This window comes from Vombatus ursinus, unplaced genomic scaffold (genome assembly GCF_900497805.2).
Source record: "Vombatus ursinus unplaced genomic scaffold, bare-nosed wombat genome assembly UNPS02009205.1, whole genome shotgun sequence".
Lineage (NCBI taxonomy): Eukaryota > Metazoa > Chordata > Mammalia > Diprotodontia > Vombatidae > Vombatus > Vombatus ursinus.
Genome location: NW_020948983.1, coordinates 23,121,752 through 23,149,688, shown reverse-complemented (window position 1 = coordinate 23,149,688; position 27,937 = coordinate 23,121,752). Strand labels below are relative to the sequence as shown.

The 27,937-nt window shown below is 38.9% G+C and overlaps 1 protein-coding gene across 4 annotated transcripts in view; it reads right to left on the bottom strand.

Annotated features, from left to right (window-relative positions):
* Positions 1-27,937, bottom strand: part of ADAMTSL3 (ADAMTS like 3) — a 578,319-nt gene that overhangs the window by 40,595 nt on the left and 509,787 nt on the right. For all 4 annotated transcript variants that reach the window (XM_027851959.1, XM_027851956.1, XM_027851957.1 and 1 more), the window contains exons 22-23: positions 25,346-25,473; positions 19,161-19,289 (exon numbers count right to left, since the gene is read on the bottom strand). In XM_027851959.1, the coding sequence (XP_027707760.1) occupies positions 19,161-19,289; positions 25,346-25,473 (257 nt within the window). The remainder of the gene's footprint in view (positions 1-19,160; positions 19,290-25,345; positions 25,474-27,937) is intronic.

Sequence of the window (27,937 nt, the reverse complement as noted above, 5' to 3'; positions counted from 1 at the left end):
AACTTAGAAAATTATTTTATTTGATCCTTACAACAACCCTAGGAGGTAGGTACTATTATCTCCATTTTACAGATAAGGAAATTGAAGCAAAGTGAAGTTAAATGACTTGCCCAGGGTCACCAGCAAGGAAGCAGACAAGGCAGGATTTGAATTCAGGTCAACCTGACTCCAAGTCCAGCACTTTATCCACTGTTGGACTTAGCTAATAATATCCCATATTTATTTGCATATACACCCATACCCTAAGTGTCCTTTGACTCAGAACTAGGTCATTGACATAAACTAGATGATATAGGGATTGTTTCACTTTTTGTATTTGTATTCCTAGCTCTTAGTCCAGTGCATGGCACACAGTAGGTACTTAATATATTATCGAATATACACTGAACTCTTGAAAGAAAAACTGGGCCAGTTTTATATCTGATAAAACTTGAAGAAAAATTCTACCATGGAGAGAGAGAAACTGACTTTGAGATTCATCATCCAGATGCTACAGAGACATATAGGCAGAATTTTATGCATTCAAAAGATCAGAAAATATAAAAGAAATTCAGTCTTAAATTTTTTTCTACCAATGCTCAGTTTGTTTGGTGCATTGAAAGCAACTGAAAATATAAATGTTTGCTTCATGTTGAAACAACCACAAAATGTCAAAAATAGTTTAAATTTATTTATCTGACCTTAAAAGGTAGGCTATTTTTCCAGCCTTACAGCAGTTCTGAAATATCTAGTGTTCAATTTCCACAATCCTAAAGTAGCTTTTGGACAGCAAATGTTATGGAAAAAAAGTTCAGGTCTGGAGGGGCTGCAAAACATGTGTTTAAAAAAGTCTGCACTATAGGGTGCCTTTAAAATATTCAGTGTTTAAAAACAAATTTCCTCCAACCTTGAAAGGCCCATGAAATATTCCACACTATAAAAAAATCTTGGCCTACTCACAGACTGCTCTAAAATACTGGATATTTCTTGACAGAGTTTTCCCCCCCTTCAGCTGTGTAGGCTCACAAAGTTTTCTGTATTTCTCACTCAAGACAGTGAAGATTGATATTTGTACTGGTTATATCTTGTTTGAATATTTTAAAAAATTGTGATTTCATAAGAATTAAAGCAACCCAGTATGGTATGGATGAAATAGAAATAGTGAGATTCAGAATACTGCTGAGACAGGGTTGACCCATCACACTTAGATTAGTAAATATATTAGCCTCCTTTGTATTCCTGACAAACTCTCTTGAGACACATATGGCCAGATTAAGTGTGGGCCTTTGAAGAATTTCCATGTTTTCAAGAAAATATCTATTTTTGCCGACCTAAAGTTGTTTTTTGAGTCAAAATTAATGAGTCCATATCTCTTTGGTGCTTTTGCAAATGATGTCAGAATTCCTTTCCTTCAGAAGTCTTCCTTATCTGAGTATGATCATTAGGCCTTTGTAAAGAATAATGAGAGAGAGAGAGACAGAGACAGAGAGACAGAGAGAGAGAAAGAGAGACAGAGACAGAGAGAGAGAGAGAGACAGAGACAGAGAGACAAAGGCTCAAAAGGGCCAACGTACATGGATAGTCCTTGGGCCATACCCACAGGAGAATGATGACTATCGATGAATGACATTGCATTCCCATTTGACAATGATGATGAAAATAAACAAGTTCTGAATACATTTAATAATTATTTCCTTTCATTATGATGCCTAAATTTTTCTCTATATGTGAAATAAGGGGCAACGAAGATGCTTATGTATGAATGTGATTCATTAAACCTGAGGCACAGCCATTTTAGACAAGAAAATTCAAGAGGTACGTGAAGTCACAGTTTATGTTTCCTGAGCCTTATGTTCATATTACACAGATGCATTCTGAGCATTTATCAAGGTGCTAGTTGCTTGGTAGGGGGAAAACTGGGAATCATAGAGAAGAACTCAATCCTGTTGAGAAGACAAGGCAAATACATGAAAACACAAAGTTAAATAATAATGTATTCCAATATATCATTAAACTAAATGAATGAAAAACAATATGAAATAAGTGTGGAAAAGTAGGTTGGAACCAGATTACATAGGACCTTAAATGTAATGTGAAAGAATTTGTATTTTATCCTAGAGACAATAGGGAGTCATCGAGAGCTTCTGATCATGGAGGAAGATTAACATGGAAATATTTGTGATTAGTTATCTAGAACTAAATAATCCAACACAGCATTCAGGAAAGGTCAACAGAACTTTCAGATACATGGAAAAGCTATTTCAACCATAACTCTAGGGATAACCATTAGCCAAAGCTCTTGTTCCAGTAAGAAGACTATCGGGATATAGTTAGAATAGTTGAGGCAGAGAAGTTGCCCCTCACTAAGACTGTTTGGCTGTGTAATCCACCTAGTTCTGGGGGCCTCAATCCCAGTCAGGTTAATTAGTTGATCAGGCCAGAGATGGCAGCCTTTAGGGAGTTCCTGGGTGGAAAACCCTCCAAAACAAAAGGAAGGGTTATACTGGCCCCTTCACCTTCTCTGTCAGAGTCTTAATTGTATTTATTAAAAAGAAAAAAGAAGAATTTTAACTCTACAATTATAGTAAGGTCCTATATTGAATAATTATCCAGAATTATACACTCACCTCCATCTCTGATACCTAATTTAACTGGAGCAGTGGGACAGGGATGGTGATAGTAACCGAACTGGACCTCTAGGAAACATACAATTGGACCTAGATATAAAGGGGTGAAGGAATGGTTATCACCATCTAGGCTGAATACAACCTGTATGAATAATTGGTTCTGTCCTATGGGGATTGTGAAGGCCTCTGCAGTCTATACCAGGAAGCAGTCCTTTATCTCCATAATTCCATCATCTACTCTTGGGCACCTGCCTTGCAGCCCTACTTAGTCTGAGCTGTCTCCCATTGCCTGGATCATTATCAGTTATTTGATAGACTGGAAATAACAGCAACAATAATGATAACAATAGCTAGCATTTCCATAGGGCTTTTAGGTTAGCAAAGCACTTTAAATGTGTCCTTTCATTTGATCCTAACAACAACCCTATGCCTAGGAAAAATGTTAGAGAAAGAGAAAGTGGAATTTCTGGAGCACAAGATAGGACAGTGGAGAAGGGGAGAGAATTATGCAAGATGGAAGCCATGCTGCAGTGGTAGAGACCATTTCCTATGTAAAACCTACGGTAATTCTTTATCTTTAGGTTGTTCGACACGATAGCAACATATATTCACATGCTCACCCAAGTATTCCAAAGGATACCAGAAATGGAAGACAGCTTTAATTACCTGAAGAACAAGTTTACCTCAGTCCTTATATTTTACCTCTGTGTGTGTGTGTGTGTGTGTGTGTGTGTGTGTGTGTGTGTGTGTGTGTGTGTGTGTTGTTCAGGCATTTTTCAGTTGTGTCCAAATTTTCAGGATCCCATGATCCCATGATCCCACTGATCCCATTTGGGGTTTTCTTGGAAAAGATACTGGAATGGTTTGCCGTTTCCTTCTCTGGCTCATTTTTTTTTAACAGATAAGGAAATGAAGCCAACAGGGATAAGTGACTTGCCCAGGGTAACACTGCTATTAAGTTTCTGAAGCCAGATTTGAACTCATGAACGTGAATCTTCCTGACTTCAGGCCCAGCACTCTATCCACTGTGCCACCATCTATCTCTATCATCTCTATCTCTATGTCTAGATGTAGATACCCACACACACATATATACATATACATAGATATTGACATATACATACACATACATATATATACATCTACATATACCTCCCCCCCATATATGGATCTGTTGGGATCGTTCATCATGAAGATCGACACATCTAACACCATCCTCTGACAGGCCATACCACCATCCTTCCAAACCTTGTCCTGCACACACTTGTCATACAATCTAGCGATATAGAAGAGATATTTTCGGGAGATAAATCTATTGGCGATGCACAGAGTTGACTGGAATGGAGAGAGACTACCTGTGGGGAGATCAATTAGGAAGCAACAGTCCAGATATAAGATGATAAGGACTTGATGGCAATGGAAATAAAAACAAAGAAAAGAAAGCAAGAGATATGAAGGAAGAATGCATAGGGCTTGGCAGCTGAGTAGAGGCTTGGGGAAAAGGACAAGGAATCAGACATCAGCCCTGAGCTTGGATGAGAAAGAACACTGACACTATTGAGAAAAACAGGAAAGTCAGAAAGGTTAGTTAGTTTTAGAAGTAAGATTATGAATTTGGTTTTAGATATGTTAAGGAATATAGTATTTTCAAAAATCTATTTTGATTGTTTCATTAATTTTAATCAGGTTCAAAGAGCAGATTAAGGTTTTAATAAGATTAAAAGAACACAGATTAAGCAATATATTTCTAAAATAACAGGTTAAGAATAAGGAATGACCATTTATTTGGGATGTAGTCCGGAGCCCCAAAGACTCAAACCATAAAATCCTTTCTTCTATATAATATGAGCCAATAGAGTTCATGAAGAAAAGGGGGGAAAGTAGAAGGAGAAAAGATTCAGATTTAGGAATTTAACCACATATAATTCCGCTTTACCATAAATGTTTTCTCAAGACAACATCGAAAGGGAGAAAATTATGAAACCCAGTGAAGGAAGTTAATAACGAATAGAATCCAATAAGTCTTCAACAGAATCCACGGGTATATTCCACAGCTTGCAAATCTTGAATAAATCTGATGATGCAAACCTTTTTTAATGAAGTGTGTGTGTGTGTGTGCGTGTATGTGTGTATGTGAAGAGCTCAAAGTGCTCTAAACTATAAGAATGTGTCCAAAACACTGTATCATCTTCTGCTATCTGACAGCATTGGACTAGAGTCAGAATACCTTGGGTTCGAGTTCTGGATCTACAATTTCCTGGTTTTCTGACCCTCAACAAGACATTTAACATCTCTATGCTCCAGTTTCTTCATCTGTAAAGTGACGGACTGTCGCCTGTCAGTGACAAATGTCTGTAATGGCCTCTGTAAGTGCCACTGTAACTATAACCATAAAAACACAACATCCACTAGTGATGCAGAGGACAGTGGCTTGGCCTTGGGGCTCAAATCTGGCCTCTGACACTGTGTGACCAAGGTTGAGTTGCTTACCTTCTCTGTGCCTCAGCCTTTCCACATCTCTAAAATGGAGACAATAATACTGGTCGTACCTTGCCTCACAGGGTTGCTGGGAGGCTCATACGAGAATACTATATGTGAAGTATTCTGCAGACTCCAAAGTGCTATATGAATGTCAGTGATTATTATTAAAGGAATTGTGAAGCAGGAAGACATAGTAGAAAGAGAACCAGCTTTGTAGTCAGGAAGACCTGGGTTCGAGTCTCACATGCTGGGCAAGGCTGCCAGTGCTCCAGGCAATGCTCAAAGATCAAGTGGTGCCCATCTGCATTCACAGAGGGGGTTTTCCCCACCAGGAGTTCCCTACACCAGTGAAATCAGTCACAAAACTGGGCCAATAAGCAATAACTGCAACAACAGAAATCCTGTTTCTTCTTGCCCCATCACACTCCTAGCCCCTTCTCACACTTAAAACAGATGATTTGTCTACCATAATTTACTAGGAAGAATTAAGGTCACTGCATGTGATCTTGAGCTCCCTGAAAGCCTCATAGCCTCACTCCTCATTGGTTCCTCTTTCCCTCCTATCTCAGTGGCACAGGCCTTGCCTTTGCTAAGGATCGCCCCTTTACCTGGGCCCTAAATCCTCTTCCCTCCCAACTCCGTTAGGACTTGGACGCTGGCATTCCTCTTCTCTCTCTCACACATCCATAACCACTCCCTCTCCACTGACTCCTTGTTTCCTCACTAACATGCTCAGCTCCCAATCCTAAAAAGCCTTCCCCCTTGACCCTGCTTCACACTAGCAACATTGGCCTCTGGGATGTTCTACCAACAAGATACTCCATTTCTCAGTTTGGGGCATTCTTTCTGGCTGTCTCTCATGCCTGGAATGTTCTTCCTCCTCCACTCAAGAGTACTGATCTCCCCGGCTTCAAGTCCCAACTAAAACCCGACCTTCTACAGGAAACCTCCCCATCCCTCTTAATTCTAGTGCCTTCCCTCTCTGGTTAATTAGCTCCTATTTATCCTGTATATAGCTTGCTTTGTATATATTTGTTTGCACACTGTCTCTTCCATTAGATTACAAGCTCCTTGAAGGCAGGGACTATCTTTTGTTTCTTTTTGTATCTTTAGTGCTAAGCTGCCTGGCACATGGCAGGCACTTAATAAATGGTTGTTGATTGATTATGGATGACTGTCTGGTCCTTCACCTTCTTCTCCCTAATAAAATGTTGGAAAATCGTCTATGTTCAATGCTTCTACCTCCTCATGGTTCGTTGCCTCCTTGACCCCTTACAACAGGACTGCTAGCACCAGAGTTCATAAAGTTCTCTCTCAAAGGTCACCTCTGCCTTCGGAGACAAGGCATTTTTCTCAACATTCCTAACCTATCTGCAGTATTTTGTCTTGCTGAGTCCCCTCGACTTTTAAGTTCTCTTCCTCTTCTACGCTTCAGAGACCATTCTCTTGCTTCTCCTCCCAGCTCTCTGATTGTTCTTTCTTAATGTGAACCTCAGTTCAAATCACTGCTCTGACACATACCAGCAGTGTGATTGTAGGTAAGACATTTCATTTCTATGGCCCTCAGCGGCATCAGTTGTAAAGAATGTAAAATATAGATAATATTAACACTTGTACAACTATCTCACGAGATTGTTGTAAGGAAGACCACATGTAAGCCCTAAAGAGCTTCGGAGACAGGATCTGTGGTTCATATATTTTGCCTTCCTTTTTTGCCTCACTCTTTACTCTCTGCACTTCATTTTCCCATGTACTTAGTATATGGTGTGCCATGGAAATAACTCCAACAAAGTAAAACTTATTTAGAGTACCCAAAATGGGAAAAGTGGAACTACAGGAACTACGTTATTGTGTTCCACTCCCCCACCCCCAAATGGACAAGAAGTTGGGCCAAAAATTGGACAGGAGGATAGGATTGAGCAGCCTCATTCACCTTTGGGAAACTACGAAATTCTTTTAATGACTTCCAATTTCTCCCTGAAACAGAGGTCCATCTTTTTAACAACAAAATTCTTCCAGTGTTATTGAATGGCTGTGGTATACTACATGGAACATTAGAGTCTCTGATGAAGTGAAAATGAGAATAACTTAGAAGGTAATGGAGAGAGGTACAGGATTTATGTGAACAAGCTGTAACTGTGCTGCAACACAGTAGGCACTTAACAAATACTTATTGAATGACAAATGCTGGAAGGGATGTGGAAAAATAGATACACTAATGTACTGTTGATGGAGCTGTGAACTGGTTTAAATATTCTGGAGAACAATTTGGAATTATGCCCAAAAGGCTATAAAACTGTGCACGCCCTTTGACCAAGCAATATTGCCACTAGGTGTATATCCTAGAGAGATCAAAGAAAAAGGAAAAGGACCTATACATACAAAAATATTTATAGCAGCTCTTTCTGTGATGACAAAGAATTAGAAACTGAGGGGATACTCATCAATTGGGAATGGCTGAATAAGTTGAGTTATATGATTGTGATGGAATACTATTATGCTATAAGAAATGAGAAGCAGAATGGTTTCAGAAAAACTTTAGAACACTTATCTGAATTGATGAACAGTGAAGTGAAAAAAACTAGGGGACCATTTTTAATATTTTATTTTTTCCCAATTGCATGTAAAAACCATTTTTAACATTTGTTCTTTAAAAAATCTTGAGTTCCAAATTCTTTCTCTTCCTTCCTTTCCTCCCTGCCAATGGTAGCAATTTGATATAGGTTATACATGTGTGATCATGAAAGACATATTTTCGTATTAGTCATGTTGTGAAAGAAAACACAGACAAAAAGAACCAAGAAAAAAATAAAGTGAAAAATAGTATGCTTCAATCTGCATTCAGACTTCACATGTTCTTTCTCTGGGGGTGGACAGCATTTTTTATCATGAGTCCTGTGGAACTGTCTTGGATCACTGTATTACTGAGAACAGTGAAGTCATTCACAGTTGATCACTGTACAATACTGCGATTACTATGTACAATGTTCTCCTGGTTCTACTCACTTCACTTTGCATCAGCTCATATAAGTCTTTCTGGGTTTTCTGCTCATCATTTCTTATAGCACAACAGTATTTCCATTACAATCAGATACCAAAACTTGTTCAGCCATTCCCCAGTTGACGGATATCCCCTCAATTTCCATTTCTTAGCCACCACCAAAAAGAACTGCTATAAATATTTTTTTGTACAAATAGGTTCTCTTCTTCCATCCCCTGCTTTTTAAATCTATTTAGGATACAGACAGTAGTTATATTGCTGGGTCAAAGGATGTGCACAGTTTTACTGCCCTTTGAGCATAGTTCCAAATTGCTCTCCAGGCTGGTTGGATCAGTTTACAACTCTACCAACGGTGCAGTAGGGTCCCAATTTTACTAGAGGAACAATGTAAACAGTATTGGCAACACTATAATGAAAATCATCTGTTAAAGACTTAGCTACTTTGATTAATACAGTAATCCATGACAATTCCAGAGGATTAATGATGAAAAATGCTATTCACCGCTAAAGAGAGAAGTGATGAGCTCTGGGTGCTGATTTAAGCATATTTTTCTTAATTTATTTTTCTTGCTTCTCCCTCCCTCAATGTGACTAATGTAGAAATGTTTTGCATGGCTTCACATATATAATGGGTACTGTTTTTCTTGCCTTTTCAATGGGTGAAGGAGAGAGGGAGAAAATTGGAAACTAAAAATAAAAGTAAAAAATTTTTAAATGTTATAAAGAAATTGACAAATATGGTTACACAGATGCATGGAAAGACTTATATGAGTTGAAGAAAAATGAATTAAGCAAGGAAAACAACATACACAATGATTATAACAAATGTAAATGGAAAGAAAAATAATCACCAAATAATTGAAAATGAGTACTGAAAAATTATAGTGACCAAGCTTGTTCACAAAGAAGAGCTTTGAGATAACATATTTTTCTGCTCCTTTGCAAAACTGGGAGTTCACTTATGTGAAATATTGCAAATAATGTCAGACTTTTTGGATATGTAGACTGGTTTTGTTGATCTGTTTTTTAATCTTCATCTAAAAAATGCTTGTTATAAGGATGGTTCTATGGGAATGGAAAAGAGGGGAATATAAGGAGAAATCTGTTGTAAAAGTGATATAAAAAGATATCAATAAAATCTATTAAAAATAAATAAATGTTTATTGACTGACTGACCTTATAAGCAAGGAATTATGAAGGACACATAGAATAGTAATAATGAGAATAACACTGGTTAGCAGGTATATAGCAATTTAAGGTTTTCAAAGAGTTTCATATGTTATCCCATTTTATCCTTACAATGACCTTGGGAGGTAAGTGCAATTACTATCACCATTTTACAGGTGAGGAAACTGAGGTGGAGAGAGGTTAAGCAACTTGCCTATGGTGATAGAATAATGAGTTTCTGAGGCATGATTTGAACTCAAGTTTTCTTGACTCCAAGTTCAATATTCTTTCCACTGAGCTACCTAAAATGTGTCCTTACAGAAATGTATGAGCCAAAAAAGAAGATGAACTAGTCACATGGTGAACACAGGGGTAAACTAAAAGACAGCCTTTGTATGCTGTACTTGTATCCTCCTCATGTCGAAAGAAAGAAAGGGAGGTACATTGGATGGCTGCCATATGATGAATGCATTAGTGTACCTGGACAAGAGTTGCATGGGATGGCAGACATGAATGAGTTTCAATCTGAGGCACCAAAGCAAATACCCACATCAATGAGATCATAGATTGATATGAGTACAGAAAGAGGTGAAATCACACTTCTTCCTATGTTCAGTGCCTTCCCTACTGGCCACTAGATTCAGAAATTAATTCCATGAAAAAAATAAATGAAACTTCATTTTCTATGTACCAGGGAATATAAAGAGGTCAGAAACCAGGTTATAATCTTGAGAAATTCCATCCTAGGAAGGTGGGAAGAGTACAGGGAGACAAAGAAAAAACAGACACAGGAGAACCAAGAGTGTGATATCTCAAGCCTAGGGCAGGGAGAGCATTCAAAAGCTAAGGGTCCTCAGTAAGAAATACTGCAGATAAGTCAAGAAGATTAAGAAAAATGCCTCAACACCAAAGGCAAAGGTGACCATTAAGAGACTACAAAGAGAGTGCTCTTTCCACTGTAAATTTTGCTTCTATAATAAAATGATTCAGCCAATCAACACAGACCAGGCAGTTTATGTGGCACATTAAGCATTTACTCTACTAAGAACTTTGCTAAGAATACTTTGCCCCCCCCAAAGGGAAGTAAACTTGGGGTGTTCTAGGTCACCCTTTAACATTCTAGTGAGTCTCCTTCTCATAGAATCCTATAGTCCCCAAGAGATATAACACCCTGTGGGTCTCCCCTCAAAAGTAAACATACTTTGGGAGAGAGGCTGAAGAAAAAGCAATCCCTCACCCACCAAACCTGTGACTAACTGGTATTAATCTCTAAGAAGGACACTATACAGAAACTATGTATATGATCTCTTTCTTTACCCAATGAGCACACTTCATTAGAAAATGTCCTCTCTGTGAAGTCTCATATTTAGGATTATCGAAAGGTTCTGCCCAGGAAATGTCCTTGCTCTGGTCAGAATGTTCGATTTTGGGGTCACCCTGCCTAGCAAATTTAAAATACTCCCTCCTGCATACAGGACAAACATTGTTTAGGAACGACCCTTTGGCTGAGTAGTCATACACTTCTACCTCTTCTGTGTGTTTCTGAAGGAAATCTGTAAGTGTCAGGGTTGCTACCATCTATTTAGTGGGGAAAAGTCTACTCTTATTATCTCTATCCCCAAGCTATGTGTAAGTACACATGTACTTTCTACTGTGTATTTCTGATGTAAGTCGCTATTCTTGGGATGATGAAAATGTACATAGACACAAGTCTCTTTTACTTTTCTCCCTACATCTTTGTCCCTCCCAGAAGGCAGGTCCATTCTGTTATCCACTGGTTGCCTAAAAGTCCAAAAGTCGGTGAGAGACAGAGCTAGCCTTTTACCTCAGTTTAAGAGACCACAGAAGGAGGCTGACTCCTCCTCCAGGAGTCTGTCCTTATGGACCCCAGTCTGCTAATCATCTTTTGTCTCATCACCAAGTCACTAGTGCCTTAGACAAATTAAATAGATGTGCAGAACCTATAAACTGACTGGGGGAAGTCGTCAAATTGATCAGAAACTCTCCTGACCAATCCCTTTTGTTCTAACATTCTGAGATTTTCTGAAAACAAATTCCTTCTTTCATCTGCTTCCCACACCATTTGGTTGCCTTCATTCAAACAGACCAATTTTGACGATGCCAATTTCTAAGAGTTTTGTGGGGAGGGAAAGAACCACTGCTGCTTCCTCACCCAGACCTCAAGTGTTACAAAAATTACAGGTTGCCTCATAAGCCACTTTGGTAACTCAATCCTGGCCCCCTGCCTTCTTTCACACTATACTGAAAATGACCAAGGACAAATTAACTTCTCAGGCTGAAAGGGCAGTATTTTTCCTCTCCTATACTCAGTTACATGGTAGGAGCTGTAAGTGTCTGGAGGAAGAGCTTAGTTTCACAGAATCAGACACTACAGGGAAGCAATGAGATATTCTAGAAAGTCAAGAGAGAGTAGGGTTTGAATTCATCCATTGACACTTTATTCCTCTGACCTCTCAGTTTCTTCATCTGCATAAAATGAAGATGATAATACTTCAGTACCAACATCATATGGTTGTTATGAGAATCAAATGAGGGTATTAACATAAAGTGCATTGCAAACATTAAAGTGTCAAATGAAGGTAAATTATTATTTATAATATTATATTTATAACATACTATTATTAGCTTAGCAATGCCTCCCTTTGTTGGGTATTTCAGTGCCTGGCCCATAGTAGGCACTTAGTCTATTGACTGACTGATACATACTGTTCAAGACCTGACCTGTCTTCCTGTTATCACCTAGGGACTCTTTTTGATACCCCAACCAAACTCCAGCTGGTAATCTGTCCCACTTTAATCTCTTCTTTCTCTCTACCTCAATGCCATTTATGTGCTAGAATCCTTTCTTGGAGAAACTTGATTTAATGAGATTAAGGGAAAAAAACTTTTCTTTTTCAACCAGGAAGATGACAGGTACCAGCTCTAGAATCATTAGAATGAATGCTTTGAGATATTTGTCTTTTTTTGTTGTTGTTGTGAAGATGGGCTGACCTGAGTCACCTTTACTCTGATGAAGTCTATGGTTTGTTAACAGAATAATGTTTGTTTAAGCCAAAGGTGGTGACAGATTCTTGCAGTCTCTGCTACCAGAGAGGCTGAGACTGTCAGATCTCTTGAGCTTAGAGCTCCTGAACTGTAGTGAGCTACACCGATCCAGTGTCTGCACTAAGTTCTGTGTTGGTAAAGTGAGCCCTTGAAATGGAAGGCCAGCAGGTTGCCTAAGAAGGGTCAAACAAGCTGAGGTCAAAACTCTCATATTAACTGGAGTGAGATCATGCCCATGACTGGCCCCAGAGCTTCCAGTCTACAAGAGAGAAAGGGATCCAGTCTTCATTAAAAAAAATTAATTTTTTCAAATGCTGGCTTAGGACAGTTTCCTGATTAGGGGTAAAGTTTCACAGCCATGAAAGATATTTTCTCTGATGGAGCAATCACAACAGCAGAAAATTAGAAGTTAATTAAAGGAGAAGTTCTGGAATCTTAAGGAGACCTAAGAGATCATCTCATTTAGCACCTCCAGGATAGGAAACTCTGACTCAGAGCTATTAGATGGTTTGCTTAAAGTCCTGTATTTTGTCAGGGAAATTCATTAATTATTTAAGTGGAGGCATTTTTTTCATAAGTCCTGACATTTTCACCTTGACGTTCCCATCAGCTATTAAGCTCCACCCTCACCAAAAGGTTCTGTTTATATCCTGGAAGCCAATATCTTGTCCTTATGTGACAGAATCAGGATGATGGGAAACATACAGAATTTCAGAGCTGGAAGGGAATGAAGAGATCAACAATCCTCCTCTCCTCGTGATTTTACAAATGAGAAACCTAAGGCAGACAGAGAAAGTGCCTTGCTGGAAGTCAGGGAATTACAGAAGTAGTAGGGGCAGGACTAAAGACTTGGGTCTTCTGACTCCTACTCCAGAAAGTGAAGAGTGTGCTAAAGAGAGTGCTAATCTACGCCCCTACATGTTATGATCGCCACATGTCTCGTAGCCTGTCATCCTACAAATCTGTCAACATTAAAAGTCTTTGGGAGACAAGGAAAAGTTCTTCCAAACAGTAACAACAGCTGCCTAAGGGGACTCTGTGCTGTCATCCTCAAGTCCTTCTCTCTCTCACCCCCTCTACCCAATCTGTTGCTGAGGCCTGGCAGTTTTACCTTTGTGAAAGCTCTCACATAAGCCCCCTTCTCTCCTTGGACAGTGCCCCCGCCCTGATGCAGGTCCCCATCAACTCAGTATACTACTGCCAGAGTGCGCTGGTTGGTGCCCCGGCCTCATTGCAGCGCATTTCCCCATTTCAGACCATCTTCCACTCAGCCGCCAAAGTGACCTTCCTAAAGAACAGATCTGACCAAGTCACTCCTCTACTCAGTAAATTCCAGCAGCTCCTTATCATCTCCAGGATCAAATATAAAAACCTCTCTGGTGTTCAAAGTCCTTCATAATACTTTTCCTCCCCCCCCTCCACCTTTCCAGTCTTTTTACACCTGGGCCATCTCCAGTCATCCTGATGTGTATCTGGCCACTGGACTCAGATGGCTGCAGATGAGAAAGTGAGGTTAGTGACTTTGCATTGCTCTCCATCACTTACATCCAATTCACTTGCAAGTCATGGCATCACCTTCCTGATGTTATGATCCTCTTCGAGAACTAAGGACAAACGACAACTTCTTAGACCATTACACAGACCGCCCTTCCCCATACTCTGCAGTCCAATGACAGCGGCCTCCTTGTTCCTCAAACAAAATGCTCCAACACTCTGGGCATTTTCGCTGGCTGTCTCTCACACCTCGCGTGCTCTCCTTCCTCATTTTTACCTCCTGGTTTCCCTGACTTCTTTCAGTTTCCAGCTAAAATCCTTTCTACAGGAAGCCTCTCCTGATCCCCCTTGATTCTAGTGCCTTCCCCCTCTGTTTACGGTTTCTAATTTATCCTATCTATCTCTGCTTTGTACATCTGTTGTTCAGCTGTTTTTCAGTCATATCTGACTCTCCATTGGACCTCATTTGGGGTTTTCTTGGCAAAGACACTGGAGTAGTTTACCATTTCTTTCTCCAGCTCATTTTACAGGTGAAGAAACTAAGGTAAACAGGGTTAAGTGACTTGCCCAGGGTCACACAACTACTAAGTGTCTGAGGCCAGATTTGAACTCAGGGAGCTGAACCTTCCTGACTGCAGGCTCGGCACTCTATCTGCTGATTCACCTAGCTTTGTACATAGTTGTTTACATGTTGTCTCCCCCATTAGATTGTGAATGCCTTGAGAGTAGGGACTGTTCTTTGCCTTTCTTTGTATCTCCAGTCTTTAGCATAGCACCTAGCACAGTGTAGTTGTTTATTTAATGCACGTTGACTGACTGCTACCTGCAGTCACAAGATTTGTTTAAGGAAAAGGAAGCACAGGGCACACACTCAACAGAAAGATGTCCTATGTCACCAGTCTGTACTTTGAGAAGCATAAGAATCAAATCAAATCAATTATACAAAACTTAAATCAATTGACCATTTTCTTCTGACAAGCTTTCCTTTCTTACCAGAAGGTGGCAGAGAACACTCATTTTCCCCTCACTTTCATAGGATCTTGGATTATAGGAATTAGAGCTGGATAGTATCTGAGAGATCATCTAATCCAACCCCTTCACTCTAGAGATGAGTAATCCAAGGCCCAAGAGATAAAATAATCTGCCCAAGGTTAAAAGGTAAATAAACAGCAGAATTGAGATTTGAACTCAAGTTTTTTAACACCAAATCTGGGACTTTACCTCTTTGCCACAATTTTTTTTTAGGCAAAGAATTGGCCAAACCAATCATTTTACTTAATCCTAGAATTTAGGAGCTTTAAGAGTACATAGAGTTTAAGAGATCCTATTTATTTAATGTAATAATTTTAAAAAGATTGTTGCAAATGTGGTAAATTTTATTCAAGAGCAATTAGAAACAACTGCTATGAACATTTATATTATATATATTGATTGAACAGTAACTGTCCACAATATGAGAATATGGGTCACTCTTGAACATAATAAAGTCTCATAAGCATGAGTTTATTATAATTAATGGGAAAATGTTTTAAGAGTTAATTAAAATGAAAATAAGTATTTATACCAGTGGCTCCATTGAATTAATATAAATAAGCATCTCAATTCTCAACCTACATATATGTTACTCATTAGGATATTTTATTTTGTAAATTTTATAATATGAAGCTGATGATTAGAAAATGGAAACATCTATGTAAGTGTGGTAGGAAAATCCAGGAAATAAAACTGTTGGATAGGAAAGAAATGTGTTGTGTTGAATTAATTTTAAACATACAGCTACATTTTTTCTTTGATAATATTAATTAAAGTTGGCATGAGTAAGCTATAGTTGATTTAACAGCCCAAGGTATTATGCAACATAATAAAAAATTGTGGAAGATTACAGGCCATGAATTATATTACTTAAAAGGATACACAATCTGCCCTAGTCAGACTACATCTTGTATATATTGGGTTCAGTTCTAGGTGCTGTATTTTAGGAAGGATGTTGATTAGCTGGAGAGGATTCAAAGCGGGTGGAGAACAACAAGGATAGTCATCCTGGAGCTCATATCATGTGAGAATAGTTGAAGAAAGTAGAGATATTGAGCCTGGACACCAAGAGACTTGAATAGGTATAGAGGAGAATACATGACAGCTGTCTTGGGGTTTTTGAAGAGCTATTATGTGAAAAAGGGATTGAACTTGTTTTACTTAGAAGCCAGAACTAGGAGCAAGGGGTAGAAGCTGAAAAAAGGCATATTAAAACTTGACATAAGGAAAAATTTCTTTACAATAAATTCTATCCCCAAGAACAACAGGCTGCCTGGGGAAGTAGTGGGTTTTCTTTACTACAAGTCTTAGCAAAAATTGGATGACCACTTGTTGAGAATTTTCTAGAGAGGATTTTTCCTCAGGCCATGGGCTGGATTAGATGGCCTCTGAGACCCATCCAACTCTGAAACTCAGAAATAGTTTATGGTATAATGGAAAGAGCACTGGGCTGAGGAGTCGGAAGCCTTAGTTTCAAACCCTGGCTTTATCATCTATCAGCTATGTGATTTAGACCAAGTCATTGAGCTATTCTGGGCAGCCATTTCCCCATCAATAAAATGAAGATAATACACCTTCCCTGCCTACATCATAGGATTTTCAGTAAGTCAGTCGATTAGCATTTACTAAGTACCTACTATGTGCCATGCACTGTGTTAAATAAACATTGGGGTTTATAAAGAAAGGCAAAAGACAGTACTTGCTTTCAAGAAGCTACTAGCCCAAGGGACTTTATTTAATAATAAATGTGAAGTGCTTCATAAATTGTAAGGTAACTAAAAAAAGTTAAAGTCAGTCATCACCATTACCTGCCCACTAGGAACTGCTGGAGAGCATACCCCTATTCATAATCACTAGACTACATCAGTATGGTGAGTGGGTGATCTCAAGTATAGAGTGGCATCTTTGGAAAAGTCATGTCACCTCTCAACTTCAGCGTTCCTATCTTCAAAATAATGAACAAGGTTGAACTAGAAAGTATCTGGAGTATCTTCTATCTCTAATATTGTATGCTAGTCAAGTTACTCATTGAACCACCCTTACGCCATGTTTCCCCTTGTATGCTCTGTTTACAAACCAACACTTTCAGTTCACCTCAGAAAGGACAATTCCAGATGTTTATTCACATATGCAAACTATTGCGATCACTTTGCACAGTGATTTGCAGTTAATGAAATGAATGACATCTACCTACACCATTACCTTAGAGGTGTGATGTCTAAATACTCCTCGGAGAGTACTGAATTACAACACATGTCACACTGACCTAGGCTGATCTTTGGACAGATTATCTAGCAATATATGTGTGGACAGACAAACACTTAACCAATCCAAAGATTCACCAAAGGTAATAAGAAGGTCAAAGTTTAAAAGCAGCAATGACTAAAATTGTGACTGTAAAAAAAAAAGCCAACACATATTTTAACCTCATTGCTTAAAATAATAATAGCCTATGATTTTATAGCAATGTAAAGTTTACAAAATACTTTACTTATAGCAGCCCTGTGAGAGAGAGAGTACAAGTACTATATTATACCCAATTTACAGTCAAGGAAACTGAAGTTCAGAGAATGACACGTCCAGGGTCATACGCTAGAAAGACTTAAAGCTGAGAATTTAACCCAGGTGTCCTAACTCCAGCACCTGTGTTTTTTTCCACTATATGTGTGTATGCATATACACATACATATATATGTATGTATCTATATGCATATGTATATATGTGTATATGTGTGTATGTGTGTGTGTGTGTGTGTGTGTATTTTTTTACCTGTTGGTAATTTCATAGTGTTGCAGATACAACCCCTGGTCAGTACCCAGAACACAACAGGGGCCACAATAAGGCCCTTCTGAATCCTCTGAATGATAGATTTCTATTACTATTGCCATATTAATCATATTCCTTCATCTGAATGTTTATCTCCTTTCCAGTCCTATCTGAAAATGTTAGCATTATTAGAGCGCTGAGGCTGAAGTCAGGAAGACCTGAGTCCAAATCCAGCCTCAGACACTTACTAGCTGTGCAGCCCTGGGCAAGTCACTTCACTTCTGTCTGCCTCAGTTTCCTCATCTATAGAACAGGGATATGGAGCACCTCCCTCACCAGGTTGTTAGAAGGATCAAATGGGATAATACTCGGAAAGCACTCAGCACAGTACTTGGTGCATAGTAGGTGCTTGTTCCCTTCTCTCGTCCCCCATTTGTGTACCATTCTCAGTATTAAAAATGCTTTCACACACATTATCTCATTTGAGCCTTAAAACAAATCTTCAAGGTAAACAAGGTTGAACATTTTAGCCCTTTCTGAAAAACGAACAGGTCTGGCATTGCTAGTGCAAATGGTACACTAACAGAGTTTTTCAGATATTGCAAGGATAGGGGTTGTTTAAGCCTATGTGTCTCACATGGACCAAGTTCCAACACAAGCTGTGCCAGCAAGAGAATAAAGTTTGGACCCAATACTTGAACAGCTTTTTATAGAAACTGTTAATGACAGCAGATAGCCAAACTCGGGCCAATCATCTAGCCTTTCCTCAGACAAAATTGCCACTGAAGACAATTATTCATCTGTCATCCTCCCCAAAGTCTATCTAAAAATGTGACCTCTAAATCGATCACAACATGAAATTGCAATTTAAAAATACTGCACAAATCAGAAATCAAAATGAAGGTGAAACGATGAGGTTCCTCTTAATGAACATTGGTTCTGTTATACACAAGTCCCTCTCTGCAGGTGCGGGATGGCAGAAGCTCCAGACAGTTGTGGCTTGGCATCTGAGAAGTGTAATCCCGCTCGTCTCCTCGCTGTAGCCACAGAATGCTGGTCCGCACTATAATGGGTAGGTCTGTACTGCCAAAAGGCTTGCAGCGGTGTTGGGTTTTTTTCCACCCCCTTAGGGGCGAGGGCAGTGGTGGAATCGAGTGAGTTGCTGGAGATGTCTTTTACAAGTCTAGGTCTATGAAGGCCAGATGGCCTAAGAATTTCAAAGGGGGTGAAAAACAACTCATTGTGGGTTTGCAGATTTCCAGACCAATAGGTCAACTAGTTGAGAAGCCAAGAGAGTGCTCCCTTGCAGCTTGAAGGAATGGTTGGCAATAGGCCATTACAAAAAGGAAGATATTTCAGTGTTGGAGGCTTATACCGGGGTGTGCCCCAGACGGAGGACTAATCACAAGCCCTAGGGAAAAAAAATGTGTGGCCTTCATTCTATGACTAAGTACGGCCACAATCATTTTCGTAGTTCCCACTGGTTGTTCAGGTCACATTTAAGCATATCCTAAGATTCAAGCTACAAATGGATGCTCTTACTTACCTTTTGCTGGACACCTAATGGTGATGTTGGCTCCTACTCGTGCCTTGGCAGTGCCACCAACAATTGCAGTCAGACGGCCATGTTCCAATTCTGTGAAATTTCTTGCAACAGTCAAGATGACAGGCACCTCTTAATTAAAAAGAAATATACAGCTGGGTTAGGTTAAAGTCTTTTTTTCCCCCTTTTTTCCAGATAGCTAACAAAGTAGCAGGGCAATGACCAAAGGTGGTAGGCAGAAGGATATGGGTTAAACATGTGCAGCACAGTTTTAGTTACTGCAATTTTGGCACCAAAGTTTAATTGGCGATCAGGAGTGGGAGTGATCAGGATGTCTGGGTCTGTAATTCCATTGGAATATGAGCAAACTCCAGCAATACATATGAGCAACTGTTCCACAGCCTACAGTCTTATAGAGCTGCCTGAAGCACAAGGTTATGGGACAGCCAGTATGTGTTGGAGGTAATGCCTGAACCCAGGTGCTGTTCATATATCAATCATAAACAGAGAAAGAAGGTAATCTTTCTACTTAATTTTTTTCTAATGTCTACTTTTACAACATATGGATTCCCTTAAATACCAAGGAAAATATAATTCGAGGACTCATAAGTTTGAGCAGTGTCAATAAGTCAATAAGTATTTATCACACCCCTACTATGTGCCAGGCACTGTGCTAAGCCCTGGAGATACAAAGAAAGGCAAAAAAAAAATACTGAAACAGACTGTCAATCAGTGCACTTGTGTTCTAATCCTGATTTAGTACAGTGCCTCCATTGTTTAGTACAGTGCCTGGAACATGGTAGGGGCTTAATAAATGTCTGCTGACTGACTGATTATACTATGAATCATCTGAAATGTTGAGCAAAACTCTTCAAATCTCTAGGCTTCATTTTCCTTATCTGAAAAATGAGGATGCTGAAAGGCCTTGAGTCTATGCCATATCAATAAATCAATCAACAAGCATTTATCAAACATCTATTATATGTCAGGAACTGTTCTAGGTATTGGGAATTTAAAGACATGAAAGACATATTTCCAACCATCTGGGAGCTTATATTATAGAAGAAAAAGAGACAACATATATACATATATGTGTATACAAAATACATACACATTAACATATATGATAATTAATTGAAGGAACTAAGGATATTTAATCTAGAGAAAGGAAGATTCAGGGAGGGGCACAATAATGATTTCCGAGGATTTAAAGGACAAATGGAAAATGTATTAGATTTGTTCTGTTTGGCCCCAAGAACCAGGAGACATAGGTGGAAGTTATAAGGCATCACATTTAGGCTTGATGTCAGGAAAACTTCCTAAGATTTAGCTTCCTGATGCTATGGGTCCCCATCCCCTGGAGTTTTTCTAGCAAAGGCTGAATGGCAATATATTGGGAGTTTTATAGTGGAGATTCTTTTTCAGAGATGAGTTGGATCAGATGACCTCTGGGGTCCCTACTAGCTCTAAAATTCAGGGATTCTGTGAGGAGACTTGATCTTCTCAAAGCATTCTAGATTTAAGATTCTATGATTGGTTGTGCTATCTGACCTTGTAAAGGCCCATGTGTTTTAAATTCATCTAATACAAATTTTAATTCAGATTAAGTAGTTGCTCTTGAAATAACTTATAATACTAAGAACTCATTTAAATTGTAGAAAGTCTTAAGATGGAAAATGAACCTCAATTGGCTAACTCTAACATTGCTCTCCAACTGCAAAGTTACATGTGGCTATGACCAATAAAACTGTTTAATAAAAAGTGGCCAACAATGGTGAAATAAGATTAAAAGTTAGTATCTGATTATCCTGAAACAAGTGTTTGCATAACAGATTGAGTGGAAAAATTCAATATTAGAAAAAACATTTCAAGTTTGGAAAGAATAAAGAATGTGTTGGTCAGTGACAACTCTGGCTGCACACTAACATTTCCTGCCTAAAGAAAAATGCTCCCCTAGGGCTGGTGACAGGCAAAAAGCCAAGTACCACAAAGTAAACAAGGCTCCCCTCCGAAGGCCAGTCTAGACCCACCACATGGCGCTTTCAGAAAACAGGAAGGGACAAGTTGGTAGGAATGTGCTGATGAAGATGGGCAATTCATCTGAGAAATCTAGAAAGGGTCTATGTTTAATATGTATGTATATGTATAGCCTATATCAGATTGCATGCCGTCTTGGGGACGGGAAGAAAATTTAGAATTCAAAATTTTATAGAAGCGAATGCTGAAAACTAAAAATAGATAAATTTTTAAAAATTAAAAAAAAAAGAAAGGGTCTGAGTACCCAGGGCTAAGAGAAAAAAGGAATTAATAAACTATGGCCTGGGGGCCAAATTCTGCCAGCCACTTGTTCTCCATGAACTAAGAATGTTTTTTATACTCTTAAATAATAATTTATTGATATGGGATATGGATATATAATATATATTGATATGCAATAGATTTACTCCCAGGATAGGGTTTCTTAACATGAGATCCATGAGCTTCTAAAAATATATATTTGATATCTGTATTTCAACATAATTGGTTTCCTTTGTAATCAAATGTATTTTATTTTATTCATTTGAGAATATGATTCTGAGAAAGGGTCCATAGGCTTTACCAGATTGCCAAAGGGGTCAATGACACGAACAAGATTAAGAATCTCTGACCTACGGGCACAGACCAGATAAACACCAACTCCAATCATGAGGCAGAGTGGCAGGTGCCAGGATAACTGCTTTGGCCTGGAGCTAAGAGAAACTAAGCTGAGGCAACAGCCCTTCACACTTGGAGGTACAAGAAAAGCAAAGGACTCATCCAAGTTCATCCCAAGGGCCCTCAATGACCACATCACAAATGCCAAGAGGCAGGTTCCTGGTGAGCTTGGCAGAGGGTCTCCCAGGAAATGCCCCCGGGATCCAGCTTTGGCCTTGCACCATTGAACAATTTTATCAGTGACTTGGATCACAGTGTAGCTGGCGTGCTTATTTAATTTACAGGTGACAGAAAGCCAGCTAACAAATCGTTAGGACAGAGTTAGGAGCCAAAAAAATCTTGTGAGGATAGAACACTGGGCCAACTATGATTAGATGAAATTAAATAGGGATAGATTTAAAGTTTTACCTTTGGTTAAGAAAACCAGTCTCACAAGCACAAGACCAGGGAAGCATGGCTAGATGTCAATTGTGAAGGGGGGGGGCAGGGTGGAGAGATGGGTAGTTCAGTATGATTCAGTGCAGGAGGCTAATGTGATCTTGGGCAGTATTAGAGGAGTTAAGGGGTATAGGACTCAGGGAGGGGGTTTGTCCTGATCAGTGCCTATGCTGAATAGTGTGTCCCTTTCTATAGGCCACATCTGAGAAAAGACATTGGTAAACTGGAATTCATCTAAAGGAAGGGGAATAGGGTGATTAAGTGTGTTGAGATCATGACATTCTGGTTGAAGATGTTTAACCCAGGGAAGGGGGTAAAGGAAGAGGGAATAGTTTAGTCTAATACTAAATAAGAATTTTATTATTATATCTATATATTATATTCTTTACTTTTATATATTTTATACTCATATATAAATATATATATATTATTCTATACTCTTATATATTAAAATCTTAAACAAGGATTTTAATACTAAACATTAAACTTGTTTTTCTTGGTTCCAGAGGGCAGAGCTAGCCAGATGTAAAGGAGAAATTCCTAACAGTTCAGGCTATTCCAAAGTAAAATGGGCCACCTTGGGACAGAGTTGGTTCCTTTCCATTGGGCATTTTTAAGTAAAAGCTATATTATCTTGTCGGGGATGTAGTGAGAATTTTTATGCAGGTATAGGTTGGGCCTCTGGTCCAACTTTCCAACTCTGGGATTCTGTTCAGGTATATATGGTTCAGACTAGATGGCCTCATGTTCTTTTCTACTTCTAGGATTTTATAATTCTGGGGGCCCAGAAAGGAAAGAATCTTTTTTTCCCCACACAGGATACTTTGTTTTTTTTTTTACACTTAAATTTTACTTTATTTTTATCTCAATTACATTTAAACAAAAATTTTTAACATTCATTTAAAATTTTTTTTTGGAGTTTTATATTCTGTATTCCCTTCCTCCCCTGCCCCCTTCTTGAGAAGGCAAGCAACTTGACATAGATTATACACGTGCAGTCACACAAAACACTTCCATATCAGTCCAAGATACTTTTCTAAAACACACTGTGACCCCCCCAGAGCTATTGCCAACAGGAGCAGATGCCTCAAGAAAGCCCTTAGGCTTATTAAAAATAATCTAATCTGAGGATATGAGTTATGAAGATGAAATCCAATAGAAGCAAGCTGGCTTTGGTAACACATCAGGGTGGGGAGTTTAGCATCTTAGAACTTTAGAATGGAAAGAAGCCTTTGAGAACTCTAGATCAATTACTTCATTATACAGCTGAGGAACCCAGGCCACAGAGATGATGTGATTTTCTCAAAGTCAAACAATCAGTGGTAGAGCTCAGATGACTACTCAAGCCATCTCATTCCTAATGGTGCCAATCCTCCAGCTCACTGTTACACATTGTCTTATTCCCCCTAGGGGAATGTAAATTCTTTGTGGCTAAAAGGCATGTCTCATATTTCTCCTTTATCCCCTACAGTGCTATGCTCAGGGTTGGATGCTTCAAAGGGCATTCAAGGAATACTTATAACCATATAATTTTAGAACTGGAAGAGACTCAGACATCATCTATTCCAAGGTCTTCATTTTACAGATGAAGAAACTGAGACCTGGAGAGATGAAGAGATTTGCCTAAAGCCATAGAGCTTGTTAGCTGCATGGCCAGAAACAGAACCAAGGCTCTTGACTCCAAAGACGATGTTATTTCTCTTTTACCATTATGTTTCTCAACTTATTGCACTTGGCTGTGATCTTTCCCCAGAGCAATTTTGCAAACATTTCCCACCCTCCCACCCACCTTGGAATCCCTACATCTGATTCTCACTTGTGGTTTCGGGAAGCAGTAACAGAAACCACTGCTGGTGCTGGTGGTAATTCCTTTCATCTCTGCATGCTTGAAATAAGAAAGCCTTTAATGAAACTTTTTTCCCCTCTGTGATTTCACTAGTACAATGAATTCCTGGAGTGGAGACTTCATCCACCAATGCAATTCTCCAGTAATTTATAGTTTCAGAGAGTTGGCTATGGACACTGATGGGTTAAGTGGGTCAAAGAGTTACTTTAAAAGAGAGGCAGGGTGGAAACTCAGGTCTTACTGACTCCAAAGCCAGGCAACTACTTGACAAAACAATAAAGCTTTACAATATTCCCTTAAAATATTTTTACTTAAAATAAGACAGTTTCCACTCCTCTTCCTTGAGTGTTTGTGTGTGTGTGTGTGTGTGTGTGTGTGTGTGTGTGTGAAACAATAACAGCGAGCATTTATATGGTGTTTTAGTTAGGTTGCACAGTGGTTAGAGCTCTGATCCTGAAGTCAGAAAGACCTGAGTTTAAACCTGGCCTCAGACGCTTGCTAGCTGTGTGACCCTGGGCAAGTCATTTAACCCTGTTGGCTTCAGTTTCCTCATCTGTAAAATGAGCTGAAGAAAGAAATGGCAAACTACTTCAGTATCTTAGCCAAGAAAACCCCAAATGGAGCCTCAAAGAGTAGGACATGTCTGAACAACAACAACAACAAAAGCACTTTACAAATAATCTCATTTTATCTTTACAATAACCCTTGGAGGGGGGTGCAATTATCACCCCCATTTTGCAGTTGAGGAAATAGGCAGAAAGGTTAAATGACTTGCTTGGTGTCACACAGCTAGTAAGTATCTGGGGACAGATTTGAACTCAGGCCTTTCTGACTCTGGGTCCAGCGTGCCATTCATTTTGCTACCCAGCTACTTCATATGATTTGATTTATGGAATCATAAAACATCTGTATAGCTATATTAAGTTCAGGTTTCTTTGAAGTGTTATAATGAGGCATATAGTTATATATTATGGTATGAAAAAAAGACAAATCTTAAAAATATCCCCTTCTTTGGCTTAGTGGGACTTTAAATATGAAGTCAGTAATGTTGGAAAAAAAATCCATAATTAGGATAAAGGCTGCTTTAGAGATCACCTTTGAGCACAGCCATGTTAAACAACTCTAATGATTTCATATTTCCATAGGAAGCAAGATATGGAATTAGTTGTAGAGTGAAAAAAAAGATTCCCAATTCTTCACTGGGCATTACCTGCATACAACACTGAGGAAGTTTTTGTTTCTGAATCAAGATGATTAACCACGGTACATCCATATACACCTTGTTCTTCCCTTGTAGGATTCCGAATTTGTACTTTTCCGGAGCCATCCAGTATTATTCTGTAGAACAGTAAGAAACATAGTGTATTCACTCAATAAATATATTTACTATCGAAAGCCATATATAACACTTAAGAATGTGGGACTATGGAATTTTAAGGCTAATAAAATAGAGCCATGACCTGGAATTTTTGTGTCTGTTGCAAGTACTACAAACTGTGGTAAAGGAAATGGTACAATGTGGTGAGAGACAAAGCCCCCTGGGACACCAGTGTGAGAACCACGGCTGGGAGGTGAGGAAGCTTACTCCACTCCTCCATCTGGTAGCTTAATCTTTTAATTAACTTTTGTTTCTAATTAAGTGCTTGTCATCACCCTCTAAATTTGGTTCCCTGGAGAGCAAAGCCCTATTTACTCTACTTTACTTATGACTCTGAGAAGGGCCCTCAAGGGTTTACCTTGTCTATGGTCCCTGCCTGAACCTCTCCTTCCTTTCCTTATAGTTACAGGATCATAGGCTTTTTAAAACTATAAGAGACCTTAGAGACCATCCATCTGCTGTTTGCCATCTGTACCCCATGGGCAAATAACTTTCCTGGGACTGTTTTCTCACCTGAAAAATAAGGTAGTTAGACTAGATGACTTTTAAGGCTCCCTTCCAATTCTAAATCTATGATCGAACCAAGACCAAAATTTTGGTTTGCTGACTCCTACGCCAAGTCCTCCCATTAGCATGCCAACAGGAGGTCAATCCAATATGGCAGGGGCATTCCTTACTTTCTCGTGATATTGTGAAAATGCCAGTGGAACATACAGGCTATCTATTAGCTATCCTTTGCTTTAGCAACATGACCAGTCCATCTTTTTAAATCCTATGCTTATCTGATGGCTCTATTTCTCCTTCTCCACTCCTTTTTTTTTTTTTTTTTTGGTAACGGGCTTCAATCTGCTGATGCCTACTATGTGCATTTCCATTACCTTTTGGGTAATTCTCAACTTTAATTCTTCATTGATTACAGTCTTCCAGAACTTGTAGCCATATAACAATATCAGAAGACTACTAATATTTAATATTTAATAATTCTTTATTTCTGGGAGAAGTTTGTGATCAGGAGAAGAGCTCTGAAATTCCTCAAAAGTAATCTAGCCTACCCTCCTGCTCCTGTTAAATTTTGGGCTCAACACATTGTCAACATGCGATGTCTGAACAAAATATATGTGTACTTTTCACTATATCTGGGTTTTCTGGAGCAATTATATATCAGTCTCAATGACAAACATTTTTTATCAACTTGATTTATTCTATGTGGATAGTTAGGCCAAACTCATTTGAGTAATTATGGATCTCATTTAGGGGGCTATGCAGTTCCAATGTTCCTTAATTCAATTAGCTCAACATCTTACATGAAACATCTTCAGAATCTCACTATCTTTAGGGAATTTCTCCCTGAGTTAAGACTCTGTAGAATTTTTTAATAAGAGTATCAAACACCTTTGGCTATCATGTTTCCCTTTTAAATGTTTCGTTTGATATTTATGATCAAAAGGTGTTCAAAGAAGGTTAGCTCTATTGTGATTATAATCTTTCATCTTGAGTAAGATGGAGGACCAGACACTTTTTCTTAACCCCTAAACCTCTCAAACTTGTCCCATATTGGAATTACATACAATGGTTAAAACAACTTTAGTTCTTTCCATAGTCTAGGACACCAAGAACCCTAACTCTGATGAATTAACAGCAAAGAAGGCTAATCCTTAACGCTTAACATGTTCATTCAGCATCCCATTTCCTACAGCTCATCGGGTTCCTATAGCAGGGTTGCACAAGCTGACCTGATGGAATTATCAATAAGAGAATAGCTAGTAAGTTAATTTGACGGCAGCACAGAGGGCATGAAGGATACTAATGGACAATAATGCTGGAAATGTAGAAGAACCACATTATGGAGGGCCTTAAACACCAGGCTGAGGTGTTTCTAGGAAGCCACAGAAGATTTCTGAGTAAGGATATATTAGATTATGTTTTAAGACTATTGATTTGGTAGTGATACAGAGGGTTTGCAAATGAATTCATTTTAACTGTGAAAAATGAAAAAGCAGACGTTTTCTTGGGCTGGGATAGCAGCTCTGTGCTGCAACAGAGAACTGAGGAATAAAGGGCAATGGGGCAGCACTCACATGTGCCTGCATGGCACCGTGTTAAGTTTGAGGGAAAGAGCCCAGCTGGGACCAGTTCTCTCCACCTTCCCCCTTCAAAATCACTTAGGGCAGAGACTGAGGCTAGTGAGATGTGAATTGCCAAGCATGAAATGAGACTGAGATAGCTTTGAGATCTAGTGCCCACAAAACCTGTCATCAAAGAAGAAAAAAAATGATTGAAATTACCAAAGATCTCTGGAGATTAAATTAAAGACTTTGAACATAAGCAATAATCCAATAGGGAAGATATTAAAAAACAAAAGGGAATAGGTCTGCCCATCAGTTTAAAAAGTCCAGATTTCTACAAATAAGTATTTCAAGACAA